At 36.6% G+C, this 17,785-nt stretch overlaps 1 protein-coding gene across 19 annotated transcripts in view; it reads right to left on the minus strand.

Moving 5' to 3' along the window:
* Positions 1 to 17,785, minus strand: part of LOC134545329 (broad-complex core protein-like) — a 164,751-nt gene that overhangs the window by 119,151 nt on the left and 27,815 nt on the right. For all 19 annotated transcript variants that reach the window (XM_063388578.1, XM_063388576.1, XM_063388577.1 and 16 more), the window contains exons 3-4: positions 14,598 to 15,051; positions 7,446 to 7,529 (exon numbers count right to left, since the gene is read on the minus strand). In XM_063388578.1, coding sequence (XP_063244648.1) covers positions 7,446 to 7,529; positions 14,598 to 15,051 — 538 coding nt within the window. The remainder of the gene's footprint in view (positions 1 to 7,445; positions 7,530 to 14,597; positions 15,052 to 17,785) is intronic.

Below are 17,785 nucleotides of genomic sequence, written 5' to 3' on the forward strand. Positions count from 1 at the left end.
AAGCGACAAATGTAAAATCGGTGCCACGGTCTCCTTAATTATTACTTTAAACAAGTGAATTAAATAATTTAATGTACCCTAATTATTTTGTTACAACTTTTTTTCTTTTTTTTTCTTTTTTTTTTTTTTTTTTTTTTTTTTTTTTTTTTGAAAAAGGAATATAATGACTCCACTCATGCACTCACATTCATGAACGCACCCTGCCCAGGTGTTAAATTTTAAGGATCAACTTTTTTTTTTAGTATCAATGTATTAATTATTACTTTAGCATTAAGTTTTAAATTTGCAAATTTTTTAAGGGTTCGTTGTGTCACCAACAGTAGATTTTAAATGTGACCTAACGGTCAACAAGGTGAGAAATTTATTTCCCGTGCGGCCATGAAACCTTGACCCCTGGTCAGTCCACCATCATCGCCTCTCAGAGCAGGAAGCAGCCTCCGCAACTTGTCGACTTCAACCTTTTTGCATATTTGATCTGTTAGCATCCGCCGTTCATATAAGCAATTTTTTTATTTTTTATTTTTTTATTTTTAAATGGCTGCTCTAGGAATTTTAATTCCACTATGGATACTTTTAATTAACCACTACTAATGACTTCTAAGCCAGGCCATGAGGTGCCCTGGCAGACACATAAACAGATCCTCTGCCGTTGGCATTTTTACCATTTATAATTATGTGTTCTCGTACAATTAACATGTGGAGCAATATTTTTAGTAAATCCACTCATACCAAAGCTACGTGAATATCTTTTATCTGACCACGTGTGGATGCATTGAAGGACTGAGGTGTCTGGGCTGCTTTATTAGCCCAACAGTGATTAACTGCTATCAATTGTAAGTAGCATACCCAACACTATGAGTGGGTGAGTTTCCACAGTCAGATACACAGGTCACGTCACGGCCTTTTAGTACAGAGTTTCAGCTGGGTCCTCGTGCCCATCCACGTGATGACGCCAAAGTTTCAACAAATGCACATCACCCTTGACATCAAACTTTAATTATTTAATACCTAAACTGTGGATTTTAGGTATGTTGTAATGAGATTTCACTACACTTTGACAAATATTAGTATCTGCTATATTAACTGTTATAGAAAAAATGTCCATCTAATCATAGTAAAATTATAGTTTATAAAAGCTAACCTCATCTGATAATTCTGCAAAGGTAAAAAAAAAATTGGTTGTCTGTAAAGTCGGTTTACGGACGATAGTTTAACGTGACGTCATAACAAAACATTGATGAAATGATTGCATACTTTTATGAATAAAATTGAATCATTTTTATTGAATTAGTATCACTATTTTGTATGGATACTGTGCCGGAAATTAGGAAATTCGACACTTTTTTTTTTAATTTTATATAATTTAAAATTATTTTTGGAAATTTTATTTGCTCTATAATTTGGTTACTAAAGGGCGATTTACACTTTGTTAGGCTGGTGTACTCAGGGCGCATAATTTACATAATTTTACCTTCTCAGCAATGTCTTTATGCATTCCATCCCATATAAAATGGCGGCGTATGCCGTCAATTGTTTTGTATGTGCCCAGGTGTGCTCCAATGGGTGAGCTGTGATAATATCTAAAAACCATGTCTCTTAAATTCTGAGGAAGGGCTATTCTGTAAGTTTTGCATTGTGCTGTTCGTCGATACAGGAGACCTTTTGAAATTTTGCAATATTTTGGCGGTGTTCCTGATTTTATTTGCTGAATAATATCTGAAATGTAAGGATCTGAATTTTGGTGACACTGTAAGTCTGAAAAAGCTAAAGGAAAATCCATGAGTAGAGCATTACATGAAACTGGGGGTTCCTCCTGAAGATTAGATTTGGAGGGATTCTCGAACATTCGAGAAAGAGCATCTGCTACAATATTCTGAGTACCTCTGATATGTTGAATAGTGAATTTAAGTGAGGAAATTTTTGCTATCCACCTGCCTAGTTTTCCTAGTTGCTTGGGGTGAGCCAAAAGACAAGCAAGGGCCTGATTGTCGGTCTCTAATAAAAATTCTCTGTGCTCAAGGTATTGCCGAAACTTGACGATTCCGAATACAACTGCTAGGCACTCGAGTTCATAAACTGAGGACGATTTCTTCTCTTGATGAGTTAGGATGCGAGAGGCGAAAGCTATTGGTTGCCTGTGGCCATCGAACTCTTGTGATAGTACTGCACCAATGGCGACACTCTATGCATCTGTCTGTAGTATGAATGGTTTAGTGAAATCCGCCATTTGAAGAACAGGTGGGCTGGCTATAGCTTGTTTCAAATAACTAAAAGCTTTGTCGTGTTCAGGACCCCAATTGAACGAAGTGTTTTTCTTCCGAAGAGCATTTAAAGGGGCTGCATGTTCTGCAAAATTTGGGATGAATTTGGCATAGAAATTAGCCATTCCAATAAATCTAGAAATTCCTTTTGGATCTTTTGGAGGTTGGAAATCTGCGATGGCTTGAGTGCGGCTTGGGTCAATTGTTACTCCTCTACTGGAAATTATGTGTCCTAGGAAAGAAATTTCAGAAACTGCGAATTTAACCTTCTTTGTGTTTACTGTCAGTCCTGCTTTACGCATCTGGGTGAGAACTTCAGACAAATGAGCTAGGTGGTCTTCAAAAGATTTGGAATACACATCAACGTCATCCAGGTAATTAAATACAAATTTAAATTTTAAATCGCCAAAAACTTGGTCTAGGAGGCGAGTCAGTACCTGTGCGCCTGTGGCTAGTCCAAATGGAACTACTTTATATTGATACAAATTTCAGGGCACGCAAAAGCCGGTGATGTGTTTTGATTTTGGTGTTAATGGTATTTGATGGTAGGCCAAATTAAGATCAAAAACGCTAAAATATTTGGCTTTGCTAAACCAATGGCAAGCTGAATTCAAATCAGGTAATGGTACCATTTCTATGTCTATCTATTTGTTAATTTTTCGAAAATCCACAACTAAGCGGTGACCTTGACCTTTGGGGACCAAAAATGCTGGAGAGGAAAAACTGGAAGTCGATGGTTCAATTACGTACATCCTTGTCCAATAGGTCTTGTATGTGTTCGCGCATGATTTACATTTTGGGACCCAATAATTGATATGGGTGACACCTGACTGGGGATTTATCCAAAAGTTTTATATCATATTGCACTAAGTGAGTGCGACCTAGTTTCTTTGTCAAGACATCTGGGAAGTTATGACATAGATTTTCCACTGCTTTTCTTTGCGATGTATCGAGGTGTGTCAGGGATAACTCACATTCATCGTCAGCTTCGGTATGTGTTGCATTTACATTACTCTGATGCTGGATTTTAGATGAAACAAATGGGATGACAACAGATTTATTAAATTTGAACTTGAAATTTCTTGCTCGCAAATCAATTACTAAGCCTGTTTTCGAAATTAAATCCGATCCAAAAATTAGATCACTAGCTAAATCCTGTGCAACTAAAAATGGAAACATCCAGGTAAATAATCAATTTTAACTTTAATGATGGTTACTTGGTTAACCTTTAATGGTTGCTCTGATGCGGTTAAACATTGTATTTTTACTGGTTTAATCTCCTGAACCAATTTCTCCTTTTGTAAAACATGAAAAAGATTTGCTGAAATAAAACTTCGGACCGAGCCTGTATCAATCAGTCCTGAAATTTCGTGTTTGCCAATCAAAGTGCTCGCATAAGGTAATACTGTTGGTATACCTGCGAATATATTATGACATGTCCTCTTGCCTAAATTTTTAGGATTTATGCAATTTTCACAATGTGCCATAGGGTCGGTAAAATTTTTTTACCTTATTCGAATTTGTGTATATTTTGCGTTTTTTCCTTCTACGACACTTGTTTGACTTTTGTGACCTATTTGACTTTTTTGTGTATTTTTGTTGTTGTTGCGTAGTGTAATTACTCCATGGGTGGTAATTAAATCTGTTATTGTATCTACTCGGTGCATGTGGAGTAGTGACTGTATTGCAGAAATTATCTGAAGATGATTTTTGTTTAGGTGGCACAGAAGGATTGCTTTCTGGCCACCTCGTTACTCGTTTTTTTGGTTGTTGTAGTAATTGTGGTAATAAGTTTTCTGTCTGTACTTTGTGCGGCATTGTTCAATCACATGCCCAGTTCTTTTACAAAATTTACAAAATGGCATCTGTTGCTGGTTATGATTATATCCACTCTGATGGTGACTGTAGTCATTTTGTTTTGTTTTGTGAAAAGTATTCATGTTCTCTTTTCTCATTTGGGGTTGTGATACTGACAGAATGGGGTGTCGATCAAGGTAACTCGGGTAACGATTCCTTTGGTAGTCGGCGAATTCTACATTAGTGGCATGTATACACAAACGGTCCAGCTCCGCAAATGTATGTGGTCTGTTCTGAAAAACTGCTCGCGATCGCTCTGCAGGGCTAATTCCATCTAGGATATTGGAAACGATTTCGCACTCTGAGGCGCCTAATCAAAGGACTCGAGCGGCTTCCTTAATGTCAGCAATGTATTTACTTAATGGCTCGTCTTTCTGTTGAAGTCTGTTGTACCAATCAAGTCGCAGGTTTGTGAGCATGCGCGCTGGAATAAAAAAATCTAATATGTCAGCATGGTACTGATCAAAGGTTAGGTTATTTTCTATTGCCAATGAGGTTCGTTCGCTGAGAGGTGGGTGGGTAAGGGGAAAAACTATCTCAAACAATACTTTGTCAGGAAGGTTACATTTTTGGTGTAATTTCAGTAACTGTCGCAAAAACTCAATCAGTTTTTTAAGATCTAATCCATTGGTTTCCGGGAGATTGGTGAGTAGCCTTTCTGCTGGGTGGGCGATTTTACTGTAGAAGTGGGTTGTTTGACCTTGGCCAGGTGGAGGTGGGAGGTGATTTGGTGCAGGATTAGGGTTGTGTGGAGGGAGGGGTGCTGCAGGTGCCAGAGGGAGGTACGAGATTGAAGGACTGACTTGGGGAATTTGTGGGTCTGGTTGGGGAATAGCTGTCATGGCGGTGGACTGTGCAAGAGAAATCGCGGTGCTAGATGCACTTACCTGAGGTAGGGGTGATATTTGCGTGCCAACAGCCGCAGATGAAGTGTGGAGTTCTGGGGTGGTCTGGAAGGATGAAAATGCTGACTGGAACTGGAGGTATGGGTTAAACATTCCCACCATGTTTGGTGGAAGGTACATTGGTTGGGTGGGGTGAGAGGGGTGTGCAATGATTTCGGGAATAGGCCGAGTGTAGGTGACCTTGGTGACTGGCTGGGGTACCGGCCTCGCGATAGAGGCGGAGGGAAACCACATGTGGGTGGATGGGTGGCCAATCGTAGTGATTGCAGGAAACGGGATTGATGTAAAGGAAACAGGTGGCGGCGATGAAGGCGGAGGTGGGGGCGATACTGGTAATGGAGACACCAGTGTGACCTTGGTCTGTAGTTCCGGTATTTCTGTCGGTGTTGCTTCAGACTGTGTACTTGTACCAGGTATCTGTTCCTGAGGGATGGGAATTACGTCAGTAATACTCTCGAAGAGTGGGTCCTGTATGGTGATGAGTTTTGCACTCAACTTATGTGTGAGGTCAGGTATTTGTTGTCGGCATTTGTCAATTTCTTTGGTGTAGACACCATTCAATTTACCTCCTGATAAAATGGACAGGTTGTGGAATCTAGTGGCAACGTGGTTAAGTCGTGTGATGGTTCGTAGTATGTTTGTTTTGTTTGTTTCGTTGTGCACATCATTAGCATAAGCGCTTATGTCTTGGAATTTACCACAGACAATACTGAACTCCTCTAGTGGGTCCAAATGTACATTCCAGACAATTGGTTGTACTTGTTTCTGGCAAACGGCTCTGAGTCGTTTCCTGAGCTCTTGGACATCTCCTGAGGTCGGTTGTCCCCGGAGTGTGAGCTCATAAATTATCTCGTCCTTAAGGAGATACTCCGGAGTGATCATGTTTAACTTATTTTAAAAACTCTTAGAACCTATAACTTTCACTCTAGGTTGACATGCAATGCACAAAACACTCTTAACTTAAACTTAAATTAACACTTAAACTATTTGGTTGCACCCTGACTCTGCATAATTAGTGGGTCGCGTACTTATAATATTTTGCATTCCCGCCGACGAAAAGGGTAATGTCCTCCCAGGTGAAGGACGGGGTGAAGAGGGGGGAGTAGAAGGCTGCGTACTATCACGCATGCGTGGCAAGATAAGGCCGGTCGTCGCTCCGCGCGGCGGCTCGGGTCGTCTGGCGAGAGGAAAGGGGGGCAGGGTGTGTGTGTAACCTTGTGTATGTCACGTCCGAGGACGCGCCGCGGTGCGGTCGAGACAGCTGGATATTCTGGGTGACATCCGCGTGAAAGTTAGATTAATATTGCTTGTAAGGAATTAAAATTAAATTTACTTATATTCGCGCTAAAAAAAATATATAACAAGATTCCCGCTCAAATATTTATATTAAGAAAATTATATATCTAAACATTTAATTTACTTTATGTTATTTTTACTGGGATTGTTTAAAGACGAAATCACACACTAATAAACTATGAACCCCAGCTCTGCTACCATTTTTGTAGCAAGGTTCAAACCATGCCAACTGCCATCATTCTTGTAGCAGCCAACCACGGTCTGACCACCATCTTTGCCTTGCTGGGTGGATCTTTAGGTTTCACCAGTTTATTATAAACGAACAAAAAAAAAGGTGTGATTCCGTCTGAAATAATACAAAGAAGGAGTGAAATGAAATCTACAATTTAATTGATAAATTTACTTCTATTTGCACTCATTAATTCAAATATGTTTATTACTTTAACGAACAGATTATTTTAACTATAACTTTTATACATGTTTGCTATTTAACTTCTTCCAATCTGTGTTATTCTGTTAAGGATAGGACGATGATAGGAAAAGTAGGAAACAAATGGGAGTGTTCCAAGGATCATGTGAAGGAAAATGGCTTACCCAACACCAAAATGCAGTCAAAAATTCTATTTGCACCACGGACTCTGCAGCAATGCTAAGAGAAACGGGTTAGCAAAGAGCAATGAAAATGTTACATTGAAATGCATGAAAACAGAATTACGCCACGGACTCGGTCGCAATGCTAGGTGGTTTAGGTTAGCAAAAGCAATATAAAATGAGCGTGACGGGACACAGTGAAACGGGAAAATGTGTGTAACGGGACACTTTTTCGTGTGTGCAGCCGGCGTTCATCGATTTATTAGACGTCATGTCAAAAAAAACCTTTCCAATTTCAAAATAAGTTTCCTTTATTTCACATACTACAACGTAAGCTGGTAATTAGGTACCTAATTTGTATCTTAAAAGCTACCACTGACCATTAAGTACTTTCAGCCAATGTAAATACGTATTAAAAAAATGCAATAGCACCTCATGGCAGTGTTAGCAAAAACCTTCCATACACGAATGATAAGCTGCTGCAGATTCATTCTCCCAGACACTGGTGCGAGTACAGAGTGAAACTGTGTCCTACCTTGGCCACCATCCTGGGAGCTGCCCCCGGAGTCATGCGCCAGGGCACCCGTCATCGGAGGAAGGCTCCGGAACATTCCCGGGGCTGGAACAGTATCAGCACCATGTAAACCTACAACAACTCACCTTCGGGGAGAACATCGCTCAGTTTTGATGAGCTTGGCTAATCAAAACTCATGGAGAAAAAAAGAGTAAGATAAATAAGTACTGAAATAAATATACATCCACCCTACGAATTAAAAGCCTAATTTATGTTAGTCAAGATGATTTGTTTTCCAACCACTTTAAGTGTGCTTGTTAACTACCATTTTAATCAAGACACTGTTTCCATAGGGACATTCCATGTCAGATCAACACACTTTGAATTAAAATTTTACCTCACCATTTTAGAACTTCTTCAAATTTTGTATAGTGGTAGTATGTACTAAGAATAAGAAAAATATTAAATTTTAATTTTTTATCTCTAACGGTTTCCAAAATACAGCTATGTAAAGTTTTCAAAAAAGCGCTCAAAGACACTGGACGAGCGTTTTTGAAATTGCTCTAGAAGCTGTTCTTATTAAGCTAGAAAGGTGGGAGTGGTGTCATTTTACTCCATTTTTAATGGGCTTTCTTATGAAATATAACACACCATAGGTTGTCATAAAATTTTTTTTTCTAAACTTAAAATCAAAATTTTGATTTTGAATAAAACAAAAAGTGCGTCCCAAAAAATTTTGAAAAAATTCTTAAAAGTAGGTTGTACTTATGGGAAGCATGTGTCAAAATTTCAAAATGGGCATGCAATGGGTTCAATAGGTAAAAAATATTTGAAATGAGAGTTGATTTCTAAAATCAGTACGGTTTATGTAGTGTATGGTAGTATTAATTGTTTGTACATGAACAAATAGGCATTCCATTTACTTACTGAGTACAAATTCACTTGTTACTTGACATTGCCTGAGTTATTTTTAGTGTCTCTTCAGCTGTAAGTGTATAAATCCTTCCAGTAGGAGTTGTAGGATCAACTTTGCAGAGGACGTCCGTTACTGATATCCACAACACATCAGGCTTCCTTGGATATGAAAATGAAGCTGCCGGTCCAGGAGGGTGTAAAAATGTTACTTTTAATTCATCATCTTCTTCCTTCTTCTCCAAAACATAAGCAACCCACCACTTTTCATCACACACTGCCGTTATGTAGCCATTTACATCACTTATTTGCAATTTATCTGGTGATTTTTGAACAGCTACAGTGTCTTCAGTTTGACTTTCCGAAAAAACTTTAACTCTTAGTTTTGAGAGACTCAATGGTTCAGGTATAAAACAGTGGAATTTTTGAGTACCCTTAATAGTAATAGCCTGGTTGAAACGCTCCTCGAGAAACTTTTCAGATTCAATATGATCTTCTTGGGTTGAAAAGGTAAAATGTATTCCATTGATATTTTGTTTTGCCCAATCATAAAGTTGAATGGCTGTCAGGATTTGACTGTCATATGGCCGCTGTAGACTAGCTTTAGCGGCTAGTCTCTTGACCGTGCCACCAATCCCATCACAAGGGCCCTTTCCATGAGCCGTAGCTGAGAAATGCCATTCAGCTTCAACATCAAAATCCTCTTTATGGTAGCACAAGTTTATGAAGTTTTTTTTGTTTTTATATTGCCCAGCACACCCGTCAGAGTAATAGAAAATCTTCTTTGGTAATGCCTGGAAATGTTTTGTCAAGAATTTAATAAGTTTCTTTTGAAACGTATAAACAGACACGGTATTGTGCTCCAAGCAATCTGATACCACAACAAAACTGACATGTTTGAGTTTGTCTTCACTTTTGTAATAAATTACAAAAGGGTGAAGAGTTACATGTTCATTAGCCCAGTGGTAGCTCTGAGCCTCGTCTTGTACCACAATTGTGTAGTTTTCAGAAAAGTCTAGGTTTATCACAAACTCTGATTCATTTAAATTTTCTTTTTTATCATTGATGAAAGCAGACTGCATTTTAGCAATAAAATCATGTTTTATTAGAGGTGAAAGTTTTTCCAAAAAGAAAGTGATAAAGTCTTCTGAAGATTTGTTTAAAGTCTCAAGAGTGCAACGATCTACAGACACCCATTGACGAAAGGTGACATTTTCTATCAAATTTTCTTCAAAGGCATCTTCAAGAATTGTTTGTATAGGTGTAACCCCAGGACAATCGGCACATTCACCCATGACACATGTAATTGCTGGTGGATTGCATTGCATTTTGACCATACACTGCTTGTACGACTTCAATTCACCATTAGTTAGAGTTCCTAATCGGGCATTTTCTATAATCAACTTCACATTTTGGTGGATAGTACATACGCACACTGCATGCGTGCCACTTTTGCCTGCTAAAATACATTGTTTTGGTCTTAGTTCAGCAAATTTAGAGAATCCTACTTTAATGTGGGGGGATTTCTCCTTGAACAGAGTATAAGCTTCCTTCAGATTACACAAGATAAGACGTTTTGATATTTTGGTTTTATTTCCATTTGCCTCAACAACTGATACACAATCTTTTATGCCGGGCATTGCTCTGCTGATTTCATCATTTAGATAAAAGGAATGAATAGAATTTACAACATCTTCTGAGAGCGTCTTACCAGGCTTGGGATTGGGAGTCTCTAATATACCTTTCTCTTTTAAAATTTTTTTTGCTTGTCTTACCATATAGTTTGGCGCATTAAATTCCCTCATAATCTTCCTTATCCCCCAACCCTCTGGGAGGCAAGTAAGTATCATTAATTTCTTAACACGATTGTTTGAAACGGAAAATTGATCTTTGAGGTTTTGTAAAACTGATTGGTCAAGATCGTCCTCTTGACTGGACGATGATGGATCTGCTGCTACAAAAAGTTTTCGTTTCATTGCAGAGTGAATTTTTCTTGCATTGGTTGTTGCATACTGCTTGGATTGGATTTTCCTTTTGTCAATAGGAGACTCTTCTAGCTCCAAAAGAGAAGTATTCATTTGATCTACTATTATTTTCGAAATAGAAAAGTTAGGGTCCCTGTCTGAATCCGAACTGGACATTTCATCATTCAATGCCACTAAGCAAGGCTTAGCTGAAGGGCCAGGTTGATTGGCATTTAAGTTTGTCTTCAAAGCTGTAATTTTTTTCCTACATTTATTGCAAATTTTAGCTTCCTTTGGAATTTCAGGATATAAACTGCACATCCATGATGTGACATTTCTTAATGTCTTTTTATCCCTGACTATATGATTTTCTTTTTTTAAGGGATTAAAACATTGTAATCTAATAAACACAACTTTTTTCTCCATTTTTTAAAGTCTAAAATTTAAAATTGATTAAAACCGTTTTGCAATTTACAAGTTTCAACAAAAAATTGTCTTTAAATAATAATTAATTGAATAAAAATATTGACATGTATAATGTACATTACATAACTGTATTATCATCAGTACTCACTACTGTCACACATTACTAGTAGTTACACTCACTAATACTTTATCACATCACTGTTCTCAGCATAACTACTGATTCTACTGACAAGAGCACCAGACTCAGACGAACTGCTATGTGAGCTATTCTTGTGAGGTGCAGGTCTCAACCTGTCAGCAAAGCTTGCCCCCTCCCCCCTCAGGCCCTCTCCTTCCTGCCTGCTGGAGCAGATTGAATACAGTCTGAATGTTAGTCTTAAAACTTTCTAGCTTATTCTTTACTGCTTTTTAAAAATTACTTGAATGATACCTACATATTTTAAAATCCACTTATATAAAGACATTAACTAATAAACAGTCACCTCAATAATAAATTAATATCAATACGAACTTTCCCGAAGGTACACGATGTTGTTGTCGGGATAAATACGACCATACTGGACCATACCATCATGGCGACCCTCGATTATCGCTACATTGCCGCGTAAACAAAGTTTATTAATTTTTAAACTAATTCTAGTTTCCAGTTTACAGTTTTCATGTAGTTATTTTTCAAGAAGAGACTCTGCAAACTGTGCGAAGTGAAAGAAAACTTCTGAAACGTTTTATTATAACCATAACCACAGCCATAACTACCAACACCTATGTTTGTGTAGATTTATTATAGATAGTAAAATTATTAGCATTACTGATGTTGGTAAAATAGAACATAGTAAAATATCTTTACCAAATTAAAATTCCCAAAATCTCACCTTTTTGCAGATAATATTTAACCATGAAGCCATAATCTGCCCATTTTGAAATTTTAACTTATGCTTACCATTAATATAGCCTACTTGTAGGAATTTTTTCAAAATTTTTTGGGACGCACTTTTTGATATATTCAAAATCAAAATTTTGATTTTGAGTTTAGAAAAAAAAAACTTAATTACAACCTATGGTGTGTTATATGTCAAAAGAAAGTCCATAAAAAATGGAGTAAAATGACACCACTCCCACCTTTCTAGCTTAATTAGAACAGGTTCTAGAGCAATTTGAAAAACGCTCGTCCAGCGTTTTTGGGCGCTTTTTTGAAAACTTTACATAGCTGTATTTTGGAAACCGTTTGAGATAAAAAATTAAAATTAAATATTTTTCTTATTTTTAGTACCTACTACCACTATACAAAATTTGAGGAGATTCCAAAGTGGTCATGTAAAATGGGTGTGTTGATTTGACATGGAATGACCCCATAATCAATTTACAGTATTAAATATTAGGTAAGTCTAAAAACATTTCAGGTAAATTAAAATAAAAGTTTGGATTACTCTTTGAGATTTAACAAACTAAAATTAAATTACAAGGTAAAAAAAATCACGGGCCGCATTATTTACACAACAGTGTTAGGGCATAATATTTCCTAAGTAAGCGCTAAAAACATTTCTGAGATATAAAATAATAATGCCATTAATATAAGATATGTTTCAATTCTAATATGATTAAAAATATAAACTTAGTCATTTTTACTATCAAGAAAGATTATTTTACTTATTAACATATTTCCGACTGTGTTGCGTACTAACTGCGTTTCTGCCAAGAATCACCAACTACATGCAACCTAGTAGGCATGAGATTAACTAACTAGCCCTGATAGCTTCTGGCTTTTCTCACCGGATATGCTGCCTCACTTGCGGGATGGCGTAATGTAAACATTGGCTGATAACTTGAATATATGAGATATTTCCCCGTAACATAAAGCACTTTACAATGTTAATTGGGCTTCAGAAAATATGCAATGGAGGAAGCGAATAGCTATTACGGAAAGAGTGAACTATTGTTTGTTGATTAGTCATATTATTAATTCATTGCATTGTGTTTAATGCTACACAAGTGCCCTAGCCATTGTGCATGCACACAAATAAAAATTCAGGTTTACATGAAAAAGAGTGCTACTTCAAGTCATGCCACAATTTATATGCATCATTACTTTAAAACCATGCAAATCTAACAGCATTACTTTGAGGATCAGGTGTATAAATATTAAGTCAAATTATTTCTAACTTATTAATTACAATAGTTATTTTACTATATTATCATATTACAAATTATTTCATATAATCATTCTACAGTAGAACCTCGATGATACGTTCCCGTTTCATACATTTTCCCGTGTCATACGCCGATTAATTTTGGTCCCGCCGAAAGTACTATATTTACAATGGTTTTCTTTCCCGGAACATACACTTATAAAATCAATAATTTCCCGTTTCATACGTTTTTACGAAGCGGAAACGTCCTAACATTCAAATTTTTTTGTTATATTCCTCCTGATAAACTACGTTTTAATGCTTTTATTTTGAAAATCGTTCATTGTTTACCTTTGCAAACGTAAGAAAATAACTTTATCACACCATAGATATGGAGAGTATCAGGAAGACTGTGCACTTCGCTAGTAGCATCTATGGCAAGCACCAAGCGAGACTAGTGGCGCAAACTAGCAATGATTATGAAAATGGTACACGCGCTTTACCAAGACACGGATCTCATATTTTGTGCATTCATTAATCTTTGAACTGAATATACCCGTTTGTTATTGTTTTCTTATGATCGGATTGTTTTGTATTTTACGTTTCTCAAGTTAAAATTTTTTTGAAAATTGTTCTGTTGCATAAAGTTGTTTGTAAGATGAAACAAACAAGCAAAAATTTCTGATTTTCTTTTTACAATAGCCTATTTTGTTTTATTTCTAATTTAGGCTTTGTGACTTTTCCCCCCCTCCAAGAAAGGACTTCATAATCATAACATTTTGTAAGGCAACTGTTTCTCATGTCAGCTATACTTGATTATGGACTGTATTTTACATTTCTGGTGGTTTTATTATATGTATATATAATGATGAATTCATATATTTCATTAATATAATGCAATTATTTACACATTATGTATTTAAGTTTAATCTGACATGCTGGTATGCTAGATTGAAAAAAAAATTATATTATTGCTATTCCCTTTTCATACACTTTCCCGCATCATACACCATTTTTGTGCCCTCCGTTGAAAAGTGTATGATAGGGGTTCTACTGTATTTGTTTCCTATTTTCTTTTCTTTTTTATACATAATATTAAACATTAATTTAATGCTAGTTTTTAGTTACTTTTCGTACATACAATGTTTAAAAGACACATATTAATAATGAGTTTAACAATGTTGTTAGCACCTTCCTTTAAATTAATTGCTTATATACCAAACTTAGTCATTCAATACATCTAAAGAATTTTTCAATCCAATACAAATGGTGAAAAAAATTCTCTAATTGGTTGAAAATTTCAGTAAAATTTATTTGATGCACTTTTAAAACACTGTCAGTCATTAAATTATGTACTTTAATCAATCAAATGGTTTTTTTAAACTTAAAATACTTTATTGTTTATAGAAATAATAAACAGGCAATTTGGAAGTGCATTCATACCTAAAGGCAAATTTCTATTCAAATTTAATAAGTTACACCATGTAATACCCATTGAAATAATTTACTGAAACAAGTCTATCACTTTTTAAGTTTTTACAAACAGATTCTGCAAACCAATGGTTAATTTTGAATTTTTCTTCTACCACTCTGCTAATTCAATATGAGTACCACATCCCACACTAATTAATTAAAGCAATTAACTAAACTGATGAATGATAAATTACACATGCATATATGTATATAATTATTTATTTTATTCATTTTTCATACATAATTAAAATACAGACAGCAACCCTACTTACGGTCAAGTGATGAATCATGATGTTGACTGCTGTCACCACTGCTTAGTAAGTGCATAAAACTGTCTTCATTTTTGTGGAAGTTCGATACAAAAGACGTACTAATTTCTTCCTCTTTATGCATGTTCGAAGCAAAAGATTCAACCCTGTTGTGCACAACGGATGGATGTTCGTCAACTTTCTCAGTGTCGGAATCGTAGTCGACGGGCTCGTCTTTGGTTTTGGCCAAGTCTATGAAGTCTAGCTGCCGCGGACTATCGTTGGTCAAGGAGGAGGCGACAGATAACGCAGGGGAGGCTGCCTGGACAGGCCGCGGGGAGACGGAGGGAGCTGGCTGAGAGGGGAGGGGATTGCTCGTGCGAGCACGCTTCGCTGGCCGAGCAGGAGCTTCTTCAGTTTTCACAGCCTCTGGAGATGAGTGCGACTGCTTTCCTGGCTCCTGGGTTGCACAGGAATTCTGGAAAACACACACAAGTACAAAATTTATTCAAGGCAGTGCACTGACATGAACATAATTCCATGTAGGACAAATAACTTGTCTTAATTTGTCATCATTAATACAAAGCAGGTATGAATAAATTAACAGATGGATTATTTTGACCATGAAAGTTTGGTTGGTTGCTCATAAAATGCTGAAAATTCTTGGTAAATAGAAATACTCCTTTATTACAACTACAAATTATTTTAAGGCTAAAATCCTGAGTTTCTCCCGTGCGCGCAGAGAAATAACACAAGACCGTAGTTCCAAAATCCTTGATAGAGGGCACTAGCTGTACAGATGAGCGATGGATTGGTGTGGGGGGTGGTGATGGAGGAGTAGGAGGAAAGAACGCGCTTTTCTCAGAATTCATTATCGCCCAGCAGGGTGTCATGTTCTTCAACGAGCCTGAAAAGGGGAATGGGGGGAGCCAGCCAACTGCCTGCCTCGGAGAGAAGTAAGATTTTCGCTCAGTTTTCTCTGTCAATTCTCCTCACACTTCAACCGTTCGACCCTCATAGCGCGTAAGAGGATAAATATTACTATTTTGGATACATTTCAGTTCTAAACCCATAAGTGACCATGTACAACCCAGCAGAATTATAATAAATATTAATTTTGTGCATACATATGCGAACAAATATAAAGAATACTTCACATATACGATAAACATATTGTATATTTTACCGGTGGGTTGGTGGCGAAACTCTCAGATTTGGTCTCTTCTGCAAGTTACGTAAGATCAAGTTTTTAGTTATTTATTATAACATATTCGACTAGTTTGACATGCTTATACTAAATAAGCTAATCCTTGAGATGACACACGAACTCTCGTACACAGCCGACCACTACAATCAGTGAGGTTGGCCAGTAATGCAGTTTTACTTCCCGTAAAAAAAAAATATGTTTTGTTATATACTGTATGATAAAGGTTTTGTGCTTCTACAGGTTTTCTTGCTTTACACATTTTGTCATAGCTATATGATTGAACATCTAATTACTTGTTTTTCTGTTGCAAAACTGTATTTTTTGATATAGGTATGATTAACACATTGGAGACGACGCCCGAGTATAACTCGGGCAAGGGCAACTGTACTACGGGACGAAGCCCGAGTATAACTCAGGTGAGGCGTAAAAAATCCCTGCACATCGCTACACGAGTCAGACCCGGTCGCCGTCTCAACCGACTCGTTTAGGTACATAATCTGTGATGAGCTGCTATCTCTCGAGTGTTTTTACAACTGAATGATGGTTGAAAACATGTCACAAGAACGCACGCGCATCTTGGAATCGGATATGTGTAGCAGTTTGCGTCCCGCGTTTTTCTACCAACTATCTGTCTACATTGTCAAGCGTAAAAAAACCAGGACGTAATCATTTTTATTACTTATTTTTTAAATCGGCGTTTATATATTATGTAGCGGAAACTACATAATATAAATAATAAAAAGAGTGCTGTGATTTTCAATACGTTAATTTCTCTATTTCATCCTACAAATTTAGACATGCGTATGAAGTTTTGAAATGTTTATATAATATTTTTATAAATTTTGATTGTATGGTATAGGTAGACTATTACCATATACATTGGTTCTATGCAGTTTTATGTGATAATATCCTTATTAGTCAAATGTGCGGTTTTTACGTAATAATGCTTTCATATTTATTATTGTTTTACTAAAACAATGGATACTTCAGATAATAGTGGAAATCAAGACATTGTTGATGAACCTGTCATTGACTCGGAATCAGAAGGAGAAGTTGATGATTCCGACCTGGACCCAGACTTTGAAGCATCTGATGCAGGTATCTGATTATTATTGCAAGGCTTTTTTGTTTTTTATTTTATAAAAATAGAGAACCTATAAACCGGATTTGTCGAGAAACCTTTTCTGTAAAGCACAAATTTCGGGTGAAAATTGTATTGTTGGCTCGTAATTGAATGTCATATTTTTAGTAGAAGCTTCCAAAATGTCATATATAAGGGCAATCAATGCAATTGTGGTCACCGATACGAAACTTTATAAATAAAATACATTTTGAGCTAATCCCGGCACAAGTACTATAAAATACATTTTGAGCTAATCCCGGCACAAGTACTGTCTGAATGACCTTCCTTTACAGGCGACTGACTACGTTTCTTATCACTTCGACCACTGCTGGCTAAGTGTTCTGTATTACTGATAAACCTTTCTACATACACAACTATCACAGTTGAGGTCAGTCGTTACCATAACACACAGTACATCGGCACTGTGCACTCGCAACACAGGAGCAACACACACGCACACACTCTGTACTTGAACTATGAGCATTGTTTTCGATGTTGCAGTATGGCTGTCTATAGTGTGTATATTACAATAGGTGCTTTAGAAGATACATTTTATGCTCTGTTTTCAGATAATTACCAATGATATTCAGACAAGAAGCTATAATTTGTTCAAATGCATTTGTAAATAAATGTAACGTACCACAATTTCTATATTTGTAGAGCACTGTACTTTATTTTGCTAATCACTGTTGTATACAGTTGAAGATACACTATAGAAGCTGGTATCATTCATTCAGTCGACAAACCAGACAGAAAATTAATAAAATAAATATTTTTGGTAATTTTGTGTGAAGATCATCATTGTACTGTACACAAACACATCACAAATCTCTTGGACAAGTATAGTTCTGTGCAAACAAAACTGATACTGGCATCTGTTGT

The sequence above is a fragment of the Bacillus rossius genome, chromosome 1, assembly GCF_032445375.1.
Source record: "Bacillus rossius redtenbacheri isolate Brsri chromosome 1, Brsri_v3, whole genome shotgun sequence".
Taxonomy (NCBI): Eukaryota; Metazoa; Arthropoda; class Insecta; order Phasmatodea; family Bacillidae; genus Bacillus; species Bacillus rossius.